Source organism: Sinohyriopsis cumingii, chromosome 4 (assembly GCF_028554795.1).
Source record: "Sinohyriopsis cumingii isolate HCF-2022 chromosome 4, ASM2855479v2, whole genome shotgun sequence".
Classification (NCBI taxonomy): Eukaryota; Metazoa; Mollusca; class Bivalvia; order Unionida; family Unionidae; genus Sinohyriopsis; species Sinohyriopsis cumingii.
In genome coordinates, this window is record NC_142964.1 from 110269817 (window position 1) to 110287438 (window position 17622).

The window sequence follows — 17622 nt, forward strand, 5'->3', positions numbered from 1 at the left end:
AGCCTTTGATGACATCCACTCTTCTCAAGGGAACCATAAGCCAAATACTGTACACATAAAAATTACTAGCTTATAAATACATTACAAACAACAGGCCCATGTGCACGTGAAATTGCTGAACCTGCTGACATCTAACAAAAAGCTGAAATGCCAGCTGGCCAAGATATTTTGGTTAATGTAATGCTTTCTGATATTTAAGGGTTTTCTGTTACTTAGTAATGGAAGCCATACTGCATGGCAGATCAACATCATTTGTACAAACTTGAAAGGTCTTATACCCAGCTGATGCTTTCTGTGACATCTATTCAACTTCTGTTGAGAAATCTTTGAGAAAAAAGTCATTTAAAGGTTTGTATAGTTTTAGCAACAGCCTCCAAATTCAACAGGTAATCTGCATCATTCTTAACAAAGACTGAAAGACCTTCATGCCAGGATGTCATTTTTGGTCAAATTCTGTTAGCAAATATTGTGAGTAACTCAAAGTTTTTTTTAAATTTAATTTAATAATGACCACCACATTTAATAAATGATTGTGATCATTTGTATAAATCTGAAAACAACAAAAGGCTTGTGAATGTTTTTCCAATTTTTGGGAATGGCAGCAATATCTGACAGCACATCTGCATAACTTGCACAATTGAAATATCTTCATGCCAGAACACTTTTAGACCACCTTGGTCTAATTCCATTCAGTGGTTCTTGAGGTGCAGTTTCTTTTAAAGGTTTCCTATCATTAGTAATGTTAGTCATACAACAGATTGGCATCATATGCACAAACCTTAAACTAGCATTCATGCCATCATGCTTTGTTAAATTTTCTACTAATCAGATTCCTGCCATCATGCTTTCTGTTAAATTTTCTACTAATTAGATTCCTGCCATCATGCTTTCTGTTAAATTTTCTACTAATCAGCATTTCATGCCATAATGCTTTCTGTTAAATTTTCTACTAATCAGCATTCATGCCATCATGCTTTGTTAAATTTTCTACTAATCAGCATTCATGCAATCATGCTTTCTGTTAAATTTTCTACTAATCTGCATTCATGCCATCATGCTTTGTTAACTTTTCTACTAATTAGCATTCATGTCATCACACTTTGTTAAATTTTCTACTAATTAGCATGCATGCCATCAAGCTATGTTAAATTTTCTACTAATTAGCATTCATGCCATCATGATTTCTGTTACATTTTCTACTAATTAGCATTCATACCATCATGCTGTTAAATTTTCTAATAATCAGCATTCATGCCATCATGCCTTGTTAAATTTTCTACTAATTAGCATTCATGCCACTGTGCTTTCTGTTAAATTTTCTAATAATTAGCATTCATGCCATCATGCTGTTAAATTTTCTAATAATTAGCATTCATGCCACCATGTTCTATTAAAGTTTCTACTAATTAGCATTCATGCCATTATGCTTTCTGTTACATATTCTACTCATTAGCATTCATGCTATCATGCTTTGTTAAATTTTCTACTAATCAGCATTCATGTCATCATGCTTTGTTAAATTTTCTACTAATTAGCATTCATGCCATCATGCTTTCTGTTAAATTTTCTACTAATTAGCATTCATGCCATCATGCTTTGTTAAATGTTCTACTAATTAGCATTCATGCCATCATGCTTTCTGTTAAATTTTCTACTAATTAGCATTCATGCCATCATGCTTTGTTAAATTTTCTACTAATTAGCATGCACGCCATTGTGCTTTCTGTTAAATTGCCATCATGCTTTCTGTTAAATTTTCTAATAATTAGCATTCATGCCATCATGCTTTCTGTTAAATTTTCTACTAATTAGGATTCATGCCATCATGCTTTGTTAAATTTTCTACTAATTAGCATGCATGCCATTGTGCTTTCTGTTAAATTGCCATCATGCTTTCTGTTAAATTTTCTAATAATTAGCATTCATGCCATCATGCTTTCTGTTAAATTTTCTACTAATTAGCATTCATGCCATCATGCTTTGTTAAATTTTCTAATTAGCATTCATGCCATCATGCTTTCTGTTAAATTGCCATCATGCTTTCTGTCAAATTTTCTACTAATTAGCATTCATGCCATCGTGCTTTCTGTTAAATTTTCTACTAATTAGCATTCATGCCATCATGCTTTGTTAAATTTTCTACTAGTTAGCATTCATGCCATCATGCTTTGTTAAATTTTCCACTAATTAGCATGCATGCCATCATGCTTTCTGTTAAATTTTCTACTAACTAGCATTCATGCCAAAATGCTTTGTTAAATTTTATTATAACTAGCATTCGTGCCATAATGCTTTATGTTCAATTTTCTTCAAACATTAGTTAGCTAGCCTTATGGCAACTGTAGGGACTATCATTCTCTTTTTCTATATCATGTATATGTGAGATCTATATGCAATATTTTAGAAACAAAAGGGAGAAAACTTTCAGATTATCAACTTTTCCAACTGATTAAGGAAAGCTATGCAATGCATAGGTTAACAAAATACTATTTAGCTCAAATATTCAACTCTTCATTCCTACAGTTAGTCTACATTTTTTATACCACTGAATGGTGCCAGATTATTTCGCTACATGTTACTGACCCACAGCCTTGCTCAGACTGGCTAATGATGCAATGTGACAAATGGTCTACTGAGTTCTGATTATTCAAACAAAATGATGAGCAACTGCAATCATTTAATGGGAATTTTTCAACTGATGTGCAGCTTTTAGTGTGCATATACAAAATGTGTTAGCAACATTTGTATTTATTATTGAAGGAAAAGGTTATACTATTTTGTATTTGAACCTCAGAAATGCCTACTAGGGGAGAGAAGCAGGGTGGTTGGCAGGTTTTTAGACCTGAGCAGTAGTTATGTCAGTGATTGCAATTTCACACATATGAGGCTGCGTAAGAATCTGCAACTTCCAGCACTTGAGGCATACATTTTTAACCACTACAACCCACCCACTGCCATCATGAAACACATACTACTGTAATCAAGGAACTGCCCAAACCTCAAAAATTTTTAAAGTCTAGGCTCAAATTAGTAAAGCAATACTTTTTAACAGTAGCAAATCACTGTGGAACAACCTTTCTGAATATATATATATATATATATATATATATATATATATATATATATATATATATATATATATATATATATAAGAAACATCAACCATACGAGAATTTAAGCATCTCATAATAAATGATGGTTAAGATTCCCTACTCTACTATACATATTATACCAAAAAATTACATCATTTATACAAGAATAAGAAATGAATGTAGCCAATAAAATAATGATGCAAATAATGATGTATTCCGTAACCTCCTGATTCACTGCCATTGTGATACACTGTGGTGTATCACCTGGTGTATCACCTGGAACAGCATCTTATTTGGTTTTAAAATGTACACATTAGGAGACCTGCCATAGGAAAATGTTAGAAAATCTGAATAAACTTCTGTTACCTATTTCAGTAGATCTGCTTATTTTCAGATCTTCTGTAATTTCCAATCATACAAACTGAAATATTTTAAATGGTACAAGATTTTATCAAGAAATTGAACAAGTTTCTGAACAGGTATAAAAGTAAGCTCTATATTTCTGCTTAAATGCATTTACTTTCTGTTTATGATCATCTCTAAAATCTTAAAATTGTACAAAATTTTAATTCTGAAACTGTATATAATATAAATTTTAAATTGAACTTTTATAAATTATAAAGCTGTACATAATATACATTTTAAAACTGTACAACTCGGAATCTCTGCATGCTAGAACAAAGCTGAACAATTCCACAATCTTTACGAAATGTTCAAATTATCATAAGCTATAAAACAATATTATTTCAAGAATAATTAGAATTGGATTAAGAAAAAAAATCCAAAATTTTTCTAGTAAAATATGTTTTTTCAAAAATACCATAGTTACCCAGTCATAATACCTTAGGAGAACTACTACTACCTCAAAAATCCAGCTCTCGTGGGCTAAAATATTTAAAGCTAATAAGCTAAAAGCTATCTGTCCACCTAGGAGGTAAATAGTGTGACCTACCATTGATATAAGGATTAGCACCAAATCCCATGAATAATTCATTTACCACTGGAGTGGAAGACATGCTCTTCAATGTGGCTGTGTGGAGGCTGGATGGGTGCATGTGTATAATGATTGGGTAAGTTGTTGTTGTTGTTCTAGGGTTTAACACCATTTTTTAGCAAAAGATAGGCTATACATGGTGGCCAGTATAACTGGTGGTGGAAGGACCCTGGAAAACCCAGGACCACCACCCCATGAGAAGCTACTGGCAGGCTTTCCCATGTACCCACGCTAGCAGAGCCTGATCGGGAAAGTATTAGTGAAGAAACATATTTTACTTTTAAAAAAATGGTTTCTTCTTTGAATATGTTACTTCTTCATATGGATAATCCAACCACTCATCCCCCAGAAGGATACCTGAGAAAGAAATCGAATGCGCAGCATCCCCTACTCCTAATAAGTATTCTCCTAACATATGTGACTGGGGAACATATTCGAAGGAAAAAGCAAATTTTCAAGTAAATTATGTTTCTCCAAGAATACTTACCCAATCTCATTACGTAAAACATTCCAAACCTCTCTACCATGTGAGCATTTGTGTTAGTGTCTCACTCAGCTAAAAACTGGCGACGCTTAGTGGTTTCAGGGGGAGATAATGGGGAAGAGTTACTACCCTTTGTCTATCAAAAATAGGATAGGATGTATTTTTGTCTTTAGTAGGGTTGGATTGCAAGGTAGTTGGCTAATATTCCTAATGTAAGGTGATTGGGTAACATATTCGAAGGAAAAACAAAAAAGGCAATATACAGACATAGATAGATGGACTACATACATATGCATGGACTGACAAAGGTCATAACATTACTATGTTCTGCCAACTGGATGGAATAGAAAAACAAAAAATAAAGTATATATGTGAAATAATATTGTAAGTTGTTCTCACAAGGAATGAATTAAAACATAGTGAAATAATTTGAATAGGAATGAGAAAGCAAAATTAAGTTTTGCACCGACATTATAAAACAGCAGTTGTATAATTAGGGATTTTACATTGAAGGATGCAAGTAATTTTATCAGAATTCCACTATGCAAGGAAAGCAGAAAAACTGTAAATATTATAAGCTGTAAATAGTACCTGATGTAATATAATACAAAGGGTAGCAGCATACTGTATATGCATGTTTATAAGTCAAATCCATCTGCAAACTGCACAGACCCAGATCTAATGTGCCAGCAGATCTGGGTCTGTGCAGTTTGTTAGGACTAATCAGCTGAACAAACAATAAATATCACTGTCTGCATGTGCATTATGGCAGATCAGGATCTCTGTTGTTTGCAATTTGACTCAACTTATAATCAAGTATATACAGTAACTTAGATTAATAAAGTACTCACTATTTGTTCAAGAGATCTTTTGTGGATAGCCCTCAGCATATTCCAGTGTCTCAACACATTGCCTGCATGTTTCTGTAGGATGACATAAAATCGTGATTTTATTTAAATCATAGCTAAAGTAAAACAAAGAAAGAAATCTGTGTTTATGGATACTAAATATTAGGTATTACTAAGCTGATTAAAAAAATCACATGCTTGAGTATGGTTGATTTAAAAAATCACATGCTGGCATCACAAAAGATGGTTTGAGAAAGTAATACGCATCAGTTACTTGCCAAACGCTTTTGCTGCTATAAAATGCTTAATCAACTGTTTTAAAAAAAATCCTGATGAAACTAAAATATTATAATTTACAGTAATAATCATACATACTCATCATTACTGATAGAAATAATCATTCATAATCATCATGACTGAATGTAATAATCATCTATAATCATGACCGACAGCAATAGTAATTCATAATCAACATGATTAACAGTAATAATCATTCATACTCATCATTACTGATAGAAATAATCATCTATAATCATGACTGACAGCAATAGTAATTCATAATCAACATGATTAACAGTAATAATCATTCATAATCATCATGACTGAATGTAATAATCATCTATAATCATGACTGACAGCAATAGTAATTCATAATCAACATGATTAACAGTAATAATCATTCATACTCATTATGACAGAGCAATAATCATTCATACTCATTATGACTGAGAGTAATAATAATTCATACTCATTATGACTGAGAGTAATAATAATTCATACTCATTATGACTGAGAGCAATAATCATTCATACTCATTATGACTGAGAGTAATAATAATTCATACTCATTATGACTGAGAGTAATAATAATTCATACTCATTATGACTGAGAGTAATAATCATTCATACTGATTATGACTGAGAGTAATAATCATTCATACTCATTAAGACTGAGAGTAATAATCATTCATACTCATTAAGTCTGAGAGCAATAATCATTCACACTCATTAAGACTGAGAGTAATAATCATTCATACTCATTATGACTGAGAGTAATAATCATTCATACTCATTATGACTGAAAGTAATAATCATTCATACTCATTATGACTGAAAGTAATAATCATTCATACTCATTAAGACAGAGTAATAATCATTCATACTCATTATGACTGAGAGTAATAATCATTCATACTCATTATGATTGAGAGCAACAATCATTCATAATCATCTGGACTGACAGTAATAAACATACACAATCATCAAGATTCACAGCAAAAATTCTTCACAATCTTCAAGACTGACAGTAATAATCATACATCATCAGGACTGACAGTAATAATCATTCATAATAATCAGGACAGACAGTAATGAACATTCATAATCATCAGGACTAACAGCAAAAATTCTTCATAATCATCAAGACTGAGAGTAATATTCATAATCATCAGGACTGACAGTAATAATCATTCATAATCATCAGGACTGACAAATAATATTTCATAATCATCAGGACTAACAGCAAACATTCTTCATAATCATCAAGACTGAGAGTAATATTCATAATCATCAGGACTGACAGTAATAATCATTCATAATCATCAGGACTGACAAATAATATTTCATAATCATCAGGACTAACAGCAAAAATTCTTCATAATCATCAAGACTGACAGTAATATTCATTCGTTATCATCAAGACTGGCAGGAATAATCATTTATAATCACAAATTCATCCTAATATCAAACTGAATTTCCAGTAAAGTCACTCTAAGGTTCTGTTGCAGTTGAAATATTATGCAATGACCCTCAATATTTTAATTCCAAATGTATACTTGATCCTCACAAATGCATTATGATCCAAGTCATCTATTCAATTTCATTAAATGAGAATAACTCAATACAGCATGCACTAAAATATGCATATCTAATTTTAGAAAAACTGCTTCTTGTGTAACATCCATTGATGGATATTAAATACACAGATGGCTGAGATATAGTTCATATTCATACACAAATGTTAAAAACTGTCTCACAGATGTTGCCAGACATTTCCTGATCAGGCAGAGGTGCCTGACATGTATATACATTTGTTGGGCGGGGGGGGGGTTATGGCTAGTTGAGGGGGCAGGAATGTTTATGCAGCCATGTGCTCCCCTGCTGATATACTGGCCAAATTCTCCACGACTGTTATCTGTGCTTTATGGTTTATGTCATTAAACTTTTTCTAAAACATCTTCTCTTGTGTAATCACATCAAACCTTGATTAAAGTGTTTGCATGCAAACATTACATCTACCTATATATAGATAAATTGAGATTATGGACAAAAAGTCATAAACTTGAAGTCTGATGAAAATTAATTTTGAATAACAATTTTTTTACACATTGTAGACAACAAAATATGGGAACCGGTTCATTTGCATGAACTGTCCACCAATGGGTTTTATAAGTTGCATGACTCTTATCATTTTGTGATTATCCTGCTATCCTGTGGCCTGACAGAATCTTTGCTATCCCTCAGTATATAATACAAACATGGTATGACTAAATAACTTACACAGTTAATTGTTCTTTTCCCAAGATATCTACCATCTGCTGGTGTATATATTTTCCCATCTGTTTTCTCAGCTATTTCTTTCAAGAGAGACTGTAATGAGATGTTACAAACCGCTTTTCACTGATCATGAATATATTTGCATACATGCAATCATGTGATTAGACAGTACTGGTATCTATAAGATATTTTGATTTTTTTCGAAACTCTTCTTCTAACTCCCAACCTGCAGTAAAACAACAAAGCATATTTTTTTATTATTCCAAGTAGTCCTAATATTTTCTGGAAAAACATGCTGGAGACAATTACTGACCATGTATCATGGTGGGGAAAATTAATGACCATATCTCATGACTGGGACATTTACTGTCCATATCTCATAGTGGGCACAATTATTGACTATATTTTCTGGCATGGACAATTACTGACCATATCTCATAGTGGGTACAATTATGGTTCATTATCTCATTGTGAATATAATTATTTACCATATTTTCTGGCATGGACAATTACTGACCATATCTCACACTGAGGACAATTACTAACAATATCTCATGGTGGGGACAATTACAAACCGTATCTCATGGTGGGGACAATTACTGACTATATCTCGTTGTGGGGACAATTAGACTATATCTTGTAGTGGGTACAATTATGGACTATATCTCGTTGTGGATATAATTATTGACTATAAATCTCATGGTAGGGATGATTACTAACCATATCTGCATCTCCAACTGGTACACAGTGCACAATAAACCTGGATAATGCAATCTTATCCACAACATTCAATACTTTGGATCTTATCTGCAAAATATATAATAATTGTCCTTAAACATACATTTCTGCACATGCAATTAAACTGCAATTACATATACTGTACAATTAGTGCTTTTCAAGTTTTCAAATTGACAGTATTGTTTGAACCCAAATACTTAATCAAACATTTTATCAAAATTAATAGCAAAGGTTGAGAAAAATCAAGACTTTTATTAAATACATCACTTGTGTATTTTGACTAAATGCATTAATTCCCTGGTAATTCTAAAACACATGAGCTTCACATTAACTAGTGCCCACGTTTTTTTTTTTCTGGACTGGACCCTCTATATAATATACTGAAGGTTACAAAATAACAAAAACTGCAGATGCTGTCTAACATCTGATTTCTCACATGGTCTAAAGCAGAAGAAAGCAAATTTTTAAGTAAATTGTTTTTCTCTGAGAATACTAACCCGATCACATTAACACAAGGGGATATAAGCCTGCTACCTCAAGAATCCAGCCCTAGTAATCGACTTTTCAGGTCTATCACAAACAGATAAAGGGCTATAACTCTTGTCCATTAATGCCCCATGCCACTGCCAGGTGTCACTAATTTTAAGCTGAGCAAACTGCTAATGCAGATGCTCGCATGGCGGGTGGTTGAGAGGGTTTTTAAGTAATATGACTGGGTAAGTATTCTCGAAGAAACACAATTTACAACAAAAAAAATTGCTTTCTCCTTCAAATAAGTTCCCTAATAACATTAATGGTAGGAGAATAGGTAACTGAAGGAGGGAATGCTGAGCATCTGACCTCTACACCTAGGGTATCCTTCAAGGGAATGATGATTGGATTCCCCATGCTAACGATAACCCATTATCCTAATTACATAGACAACACAGCCTAGGGTCACTTGATCTGTGACCCCTACATATGGTTAGGAAGATAATTATTGAAATCTTCTTACTTATAAAATTTCACTGGCAAATCCAGTGAAGTTGATAGGCTGTGTTGATTGTTTTAACTGGGTCTGGTGGTCATGTGGGTAGCTGCCACTGGACCATCCAGATTCAAGGTTAGCCTCTGTAAAGCTAAATCTCAAGGGTATGAAGGGTGTTTCCAGTTTCCTGGCTTTCACCAGAAGAAAGAGGTGCTTGCCTATGCCAGGTCATGTGACTCTGCACATTTCAATTAATGCTTGAGAGTGTGAACCTATTTTTGGTTACAAAGCCTGGTTGTATCAAGAGCACCACTGAACCATCTGATCTGAACTAAAAATAGTTTGGGTCAATGGAGAGGGTATGTATCATACTCACCTACATGGTGAAGCTATCAGGAAATATATTTTGTATGATAGTAGCTTTAGCGAAGCACAGGCTAAAAGCTCAAATTTATTTGAATTGAGCTTGCTAAAACCAATGACAGATCCCATCTTGGATACAGAGTGAAGGACTTTGTTTATTGTGATATAATTTGTCTAAATGATCCGACAGATTATTTTCATGCCTGATATCACATCTACCATGTGACTGATACCATGGAATGGAAGCCTTTGATAGTAATTGGGGCCAACTGTTTTCCCTTGAAGAGCCAGAGAAAAATTTGGCCAGTTGAGGTATTGAGGTACTCAGTGGGATGATGTTACTGATATGGAACCAGTTCTTGAAAACATGCCACTTTCCCTCACAAGCCTTCAGAGTGTAGGGCTTTCTTGCTCTTGAGATTTTCTCCACAATCAAAGGTTTAAATTCTTTGTCTCACAAGGCTGTCCAGACAAGAGCCAAGCTTGAAGAAGAAGAGTCCAGGCAGGGATGGAACATCTGTCAATGTGGTTGCTGGAGAAGATTCAGGTTGGCCAGAATATTCCTGAGCAGATTTATTGCTAGATCAAGTAGACTGGTTACCTAGGACATGTCCCATCTGAGAGGTAGCAGAATCATCTTGTATATCTGACCCCGTAATTCTGGACTATTTTTAGTATCAAGACCATAGGAGGGTAGGAAAATGCCCACAACATCTTCCAACTCATTGACAAGTGTCCATCTTCAGGGTCTGGAACTGGAGAGAAAAAGGCTGGCATCTTGTGATTACACCTTGTTGCAAATCAATTGATTATCAGATGCCTCCAAAGTGCAAAGATCTGAATAAAGACTGATTGATGCTGAAACCATTCCGTGTGAAGGACTTGACCTTTCCTGGATAGTGTCGGCCTAGACATTGAGTCTGCCAGGAATGTGTCTGATTTATATGTTGATATGGAGGTTATCCCATGTGCCACTGTTGGTACTTAAGTCCAGCAACAGGTAGGCTCCCAAATGTAAGGAATACAGGAATGATTGTATCTTGGTCATCATCATGACTGTTTGATCAAGGGGATTTGAAAAAGGAGGGGGACCATTGTGTTGGCAAATATCATTTGTAAGGGGCGCATAAAAATACGGCCAAGTGCTATCAAGTCTGCCACTGCATTGAATAATATTAGGAGTTGCAAGAACTCTCTTACTGAAATCCAAGTCCTCTTGGAAATGGATCCTGATTTAACCCTTTACCTCATGCAAGCACCTCTGGACACCTCTAATCCATTCGCATGGAAGCGCCTATTGACGTCTGCTGTAAACATCAGCCATTTTAAGCCTGTTTTCATAGTGCCACCTTCGGGGAAAGCTCCCTATTAAATACTACATTCATTTCTGCAAATGACAATTACGTCAGATCATGTGGTCACTTTTTACGCTCTGGTCGATATCTGCTTTTTAAAGTAACTGGTCTGTAAAGTCCACTCTCCAAAATGGAGGTAGCGGATTTCATTCAGTACTTACAAAGTTTTCATGATTAAAATCACAACTATGAAGGCTTCAATAACTTAGGTAAATGCTCTGATGCTGATGTAGGCAGCAATTAGTTTGTATAAATTATCAAATTTAGATGACGGAGTGATGTACAAGCGGAAAAAAAACTTGTAAATTTTGAGTATGAGAAATGGCAGCTACAGCTGGTCACGTGGTCTCACTGACTTGATGGTGAACGAGTTGTCTCAAGATTTTAAAGCACATACAAAATTCTTCAGTGAAAAATAATTACACAGCTATAACAATTGGACTTTACTCTTAAATTTTTCCACACATAACAGATGTGTATGAAAAATGTATAATGGTTAAAACTGCTGTTAAACGTAACATACACTACATTGCTTAACAGTTAACAGGCAGGCCTATGCATATGGAGTCGAATAGGTAACAGGTGTTCTATTTATACTAGTACGCAGCACTTTGTAACTATGCTCTATGAGGTAAAGGGTTAAGCAAACACAAGGAAGTTGTACCAGATTCAGGTTGGTGATAAGTTCCATACCCAGATGGACAAAAAGCTGGGCTGGATTGAGGTTTGACTTTTCCCAGTTCACTAGAAAGCCAAATGATCTAAAAGGATAGAGACATGAAAATATGCTGCGGTCAGATCATGACTGATGGCATACTCATTACATCAGACGGAGAGACAGACTCATCTTGTTGTCTCCAATTTGAACTTTGGTTGCAAAATGTATTGACTGAGGCAATGTGGGTCAATTATCAGCCTCAATGTGCCGTTTACCTTGTGAATAAGAAACAGCCTGGAATAAAACCTTGGCCATTGTGTTTCTTGGGCAACCTCCATTGCCTGTTTTTCAATGAGTAACCATATCTCCTGTTGAAAGGCATCCTCCTCCTGATCTCATGGTACTTCCATAGAGAGGGGAGAGGAGGAATGGAGAGGGGGTCAGATAAATGAAATCCAAAGCCCTTCCAAAATGACCTGGATCACCCAACTGTTTTGAAGGAATAGGGTGATCCAGTGAACTGAAATTGCAGAAGGTGGCCACCCACAAGCAAGCTGTATGCAGGTGGTGGGGAAGGTCACTATCTAGATTTTAGGAGGCTTGAAGGTGGGAACATTGCTGGTACTTGGTTTTCTGAAAAGAAAGCTTTGGAGTTCCTTGGGTCACAAATTCTACCTGACAGCCAGTCATTATCTCCAATATTTTAGCCAGCTGGGGAAGGAGCCAAAAGGACGGCATCTATTCCCCCTTGTTGAAATCTACCGATGCTTTACCATTATAGCCTTGAGTAGCAGTAGGAGGTGAAGGGCATTCTAAAGTTGCCAACACCCTATAAATTTCCTCAACTATGGCCTTGAAGCTAAATTTAGTCAGTTCCATGGCTGGATCTAAGTAAGGTTGATTTTTATGAGCTTCAGTATGCTCACTGTGTGCTGGGTCCTTGTCTGGTTCCGCTTGCAGCTCTGGATAAGTCATATCAGGTGGCATCAATAACTCAATTCCATCCACTTTGAAAATGTCACTAACTTTCCCATGTGGATAAGCAGTGAACATATGGAAGTCCAGCACTGCCAGAATGGCCAGTTGGTTTGCCTGGCATATGGTCTGCCTGGATGCTGGCAGAATAGAAAATGGTCCAGCTATCACCTGTAACAGCTACTTCAAGGGCCTGGCAGGATTGACAGATTTCTCACTGAAATCTCAGTCCTTGTGAGGGTATGTCACTGAGGTGTGGCTAAATGGGCAGATTGGTCACTAGAATCCCTGTAACTTCTAGATGTCCGGACCATTTTATATTAAAAAAAGTCCCTAATATGGGATGGACTGACAGCCCATGTTAGTGAGGCTGTATTATGAAATAGGTCCATTCGATTCAGTACAAACCTCTTGGGTCCAGACTTACAGGCACAAAGGCCATGCTCAGACATGTGGTGGGACATAGTAGGAAAAAGATGCTAAAGCGAGTGAGGGAGATAAAGGTAATATGTGGCCTGATGTCAATAACTGTATTGTCATTTTCTGGACCAGACAATTCATCTGTTCGAAGCTGGACAGTTATGCCATTGCAACAATATTCTTCTACTGATGTTACTGAGATTGATGCTTGTAAATGATGAATTTTAAGAGGGAAGGGAAGCGTCCATCAGAAGATTTGCAATAGAGGTTGACTTGGATATATAATGAGAACACCAATGTTATGTTTCCTGGACTTACTCCATCCTTTATGATGCCTTGTGGACTTCTGCAGCCCAGCCATCCTCTGTACACATATTATACATGCTGCATGGCATAGATGATGTATACTTAGTACATATGATACAAGAGTCTTCCTTTGCTTTAAACTCTTTGCATTTCATGCATTTAGTTGACATTTCGACAGAAATGAGATAAGCTGAGAAAACAAAGCATAAATTAGCAATTCAGCCTGTCACTAACTTGTTAATACCACCCACTACTAATGGAGTGAGCAAAAACAGTCAGTGCTGTGATAACTCATAAATGACAACATGAGTTCAATGATAGTGTGTTGTAATATGGTCTTATATAGCTGAAGTCCATAAAAGTCACAAAGTCACTCAAAAAACTGTAAAAATAAAGTATACAACCTGTAAAAGAACGATGGTCCAACACATGAAATCCAATTTAAAGTTGGATGGTCCAATTTTAACACTAAGATGGCTTGGATTGTTAGCAGTATTATGTACATTGTTATTAGTATAGCAGTGAAGCTTAAACACCATCGACAACTTGCAGTGGCAAGGGGAGATAATAGGCAACAGTTATTGCCCTTTTTATATTTGAGATAGGAAAAGATAATTTTCATCTTTTAGAAGGGCTGGATTCTTGAGGTAGCAGGCTTATATCCCCTAATGTTAATATTACTGGGGAATGTATTTGAAGGAGAAACAAAAAGATGGAGTATCTTTATTCCCCACCCTGCCAAAATATATGTTCTAAGACAGAAGGATTGGTCAAATATTCTATATATATAGTAAGTTTATATTTACAACAAGAAAGTGATATGCATCACATGTTCATTTGCTGAATCTGGTTACAGTATAAACGAGAAGTGATAGATATTATGTATGTGTAAAGAATTATGAATAGTGGATGGCAAGTACAGACCAACAATATAATATGTGTGCCATATTTCACTGCAATATCACCAATTCCAATTCTTCACAAGAATCCCAAAATGACTTAAAACATGTGTCTTTATTTTCAAAGGAAATAACTTTGATGCTAAAGAAACTGCTGATCTTGTTATACAAGCCACTGGCTCCCTGACCTGTTGTTGACACTCTGGTCTAGGAACATCTGGTCCATCCAGCAGGTCAGGATCGGAGGGTTTACCATCTGACAGTAGGATTATCCGTGGAAACATCAAAATGTCGTTGAGTATAGGAGTGTGAGTAGCTGAAATTAAATATAAAATAAAAATATAAATAATGGGATTAAATTCCTTTAGCACAGTTTAAGCATTATAATTTTTTTAATCTTCATGTAATAGTGCTTACAAACATAAATACATGCATACATGTATACATCCATTCATCCATACATACAACGGCCAACACACCATGTGGTTTGTGTTGGACTGTGTCACACGTAATACTTCAAATACATAATGTGTGAATCCCAGTCACAATCATGAAAAAAGATACTAGCAACAATTACTAACTTATATTATCATCCTCCACAACTTACACGGGGGCCTAATCAAATAAAACTTCACTATCCAACTTCATTGGGGACCTGATCGAATTAAAACTTCATCCTTCTTTACTGGGGACCTGATCAAAGAAAACTTCATCCATCTTTACTGGGGACCTGATCAAAGAAAACTTCATCCATCCAACTTTACTGGAAACACCAGTGAATCAGGTGCAACATATATCTGAGGATAGATCATGCAATAAAAAATGTTACCAAATGTCATAAATCAAATGGCAGTGGGCAACTCAAAATAAGAATACATGGGTGTACAAAAAGTCTCAATGTTCCATGCATGTTCGTTGCTAATTACTGAAATTATTTATTGTGATACTAAATGTACTGGTAAGTATGCTATCTGAATTAAAATTACTGTAGAAAGTACTGAAATTTTTTCTGGAGCAGGTGTAGTAGGTCTCTGCTATGAGAAACCATCTGTTTTGAGAAACCAGATCTCCATGCACAGATTTACTGATTATATAGTCTTATTACCTGTTATGAGAGACCACCTGTCTTGAGACCAATATTTTTGGCAGAAGAGGTGGTCTTTCAAGACAGGTTCTACTGTATAACCTATATCCTAACAACTAAAGTTTTGTCAACAAAAACAATTCTTAACTTTTTTAAAATGTTTCTATTCTTGCTTTTAGAACTATACTTTTAATTAGCTCTATACAGCAAGGAGTGTGCTGATGTGCCATCAAACCCTATACATGTATGCATTACTATTAACTCCCCTGCAATGGCTACTAGTCCTTCCCATCACCATCATGCTATGTCTGACGATTACTTGCCAATAAAAGAAAAGTTTTCAACCAGACTGCATGATAAATAGTAATTTATTACATGCTCATTTAATATGACATGGTTGTTTATGTTTTCCATATGACTGATCATGAGTTCCATATGACTGAGTATGTTTTCCATATGACTGAGTATGTGTTCCATATGACTGATCATGTGTTCCTTATGACTGATCTGGTGATGCTTATAACTGATTTGGTGACCCTTATGACTGATCTGTTGTTCCTTATGACTGATCAGGTGTTCCATATGACTAATCAGGTGTTCCATATGAATGATCTGGTGGTCCATATGACTAATCAGGTGTTTCATATGACAGTTCAAAGGTGTTCCATATGACTGATCATGTTTTCCTTATGACTGATCTGGTGACCCTTATGACTGATCTGGTGATCCTTATGACTGATTTGGTGATCCTTATGACTGATCTGGTGACCCTTATGACTGATCTGTTGATCCTTATGACTGATCATGTGTTCCATATGACTGATCTGGTGTTCCTTATAACTAATCTGGTGTTCCTTATAACTGATTTGGTGACCCATATGACTGATTTGGTGATCCTTATGACTGATCTGGTGTTCCTTACGACTGATCTGGTTTTCCTTATGAGTCATCAAGTGATCCATGTGACTTATCTGGTGATCCACATAGATGTTCAATTTCTTATCGCACATCCAAACTAAAACTTAGATGTTTTAACTGATGCTCATGCATCGATATTCTTACATGCACCAAATCAAAACTTTACATCCATTTGTAAATATTCTTTAATCTACTCAATTAAACTCATTATGTTTGAATTCCAAGACAACACTAACAATACTTGGGAAATATAAAAAGTTACAAAACCACATGTGACATGTGTTCTCAGTCAGGGGAAAGGATAAATCAAAACTTTATGCCTATGAGCAAATATTTTTGAACCTACTCAACAATCAAACTCATTATGTCTGAATCTGACACAAAACCACATGTCAGCATTCAGTGGAAAGGATAAAAGAGGGGATATGTAATCAATAAAAAACTGCACGTTTTATGAGTCTGAGGAAAGGATAAATGACAGGATATGTGAGAGATGTTTGACTGCAGGTGTTCTCAGTCATGGCGAAAAAAAAGAGGGGGGATGAAATTAATATATAGACAAGACTACATATGTGCTTTGTTCAGAGTGAACAGAAAGAAAGTGTTTGAAATGGCATAGGAATGTCAAGGGTGTCAGTACGAGACCATGTTCCAATGCCATACCAAATGAGTTCTTCCCTGACTCAAAACAAAACACTTATGTAATTTTGTATTTATTACATATCCCTTTTTTACCACATTCTATTTAAAAAATTTTAATGTATAATTCTAAACATTGAATTAGACATTTAGCATTTTGTAAAATATATTGTACAACCCATCACCATGTATGTATCTGGGGCTAGGCCTATCAACTGTGTTACTGGTCTGTCTGCATTGCAATATGGTGATTAGCTTTATAAATGTTGTATAGGACATATGAATGGATTTAATCTGTAGTCACAGGCAAGTCATTTTTTTCCTTAG

The 17622-nt window shown here is 35.3% G+C and overlaps 1 protein-coding gene across 10 annotated transcripts in view; it reads right to left on the reverse strand.

Moving 5' to 3' along the window:
- Positions 1–17622, reverse strand: part of LOC149801871 (uncharacterized) — a 94914-nt gene that overhangs the window by 34995 nt on the left and 42297 nt on the right. For all 10 annotated transcript variants that reach the window (XR_016420729.1, XR_016420728.1, XM_089956245.1 and 7 more), the window contains 4 exons: positions 14843–14970; positions 8694–8780; positions 7977–8066; positions 5422–5493 (listed from right to left, as the gene is read on the reverse strand). Coding sequence is in view for 8 of the 10 variants with exons in the window: in XM_089956245.1 (XP_089812371.1) it covers positions 5422–5493; positions 7977–8066; positions 8694–8780; positions 14843–14970 (377 nt within the window). In the remaining 2 variants the exon portion in view is untranslated. The remainder of the gene's footprint in view (positions 1–5421; positions 5494–7976; positions 8067–8693; positions 8781–14842; positions 14971–17622) is intronic.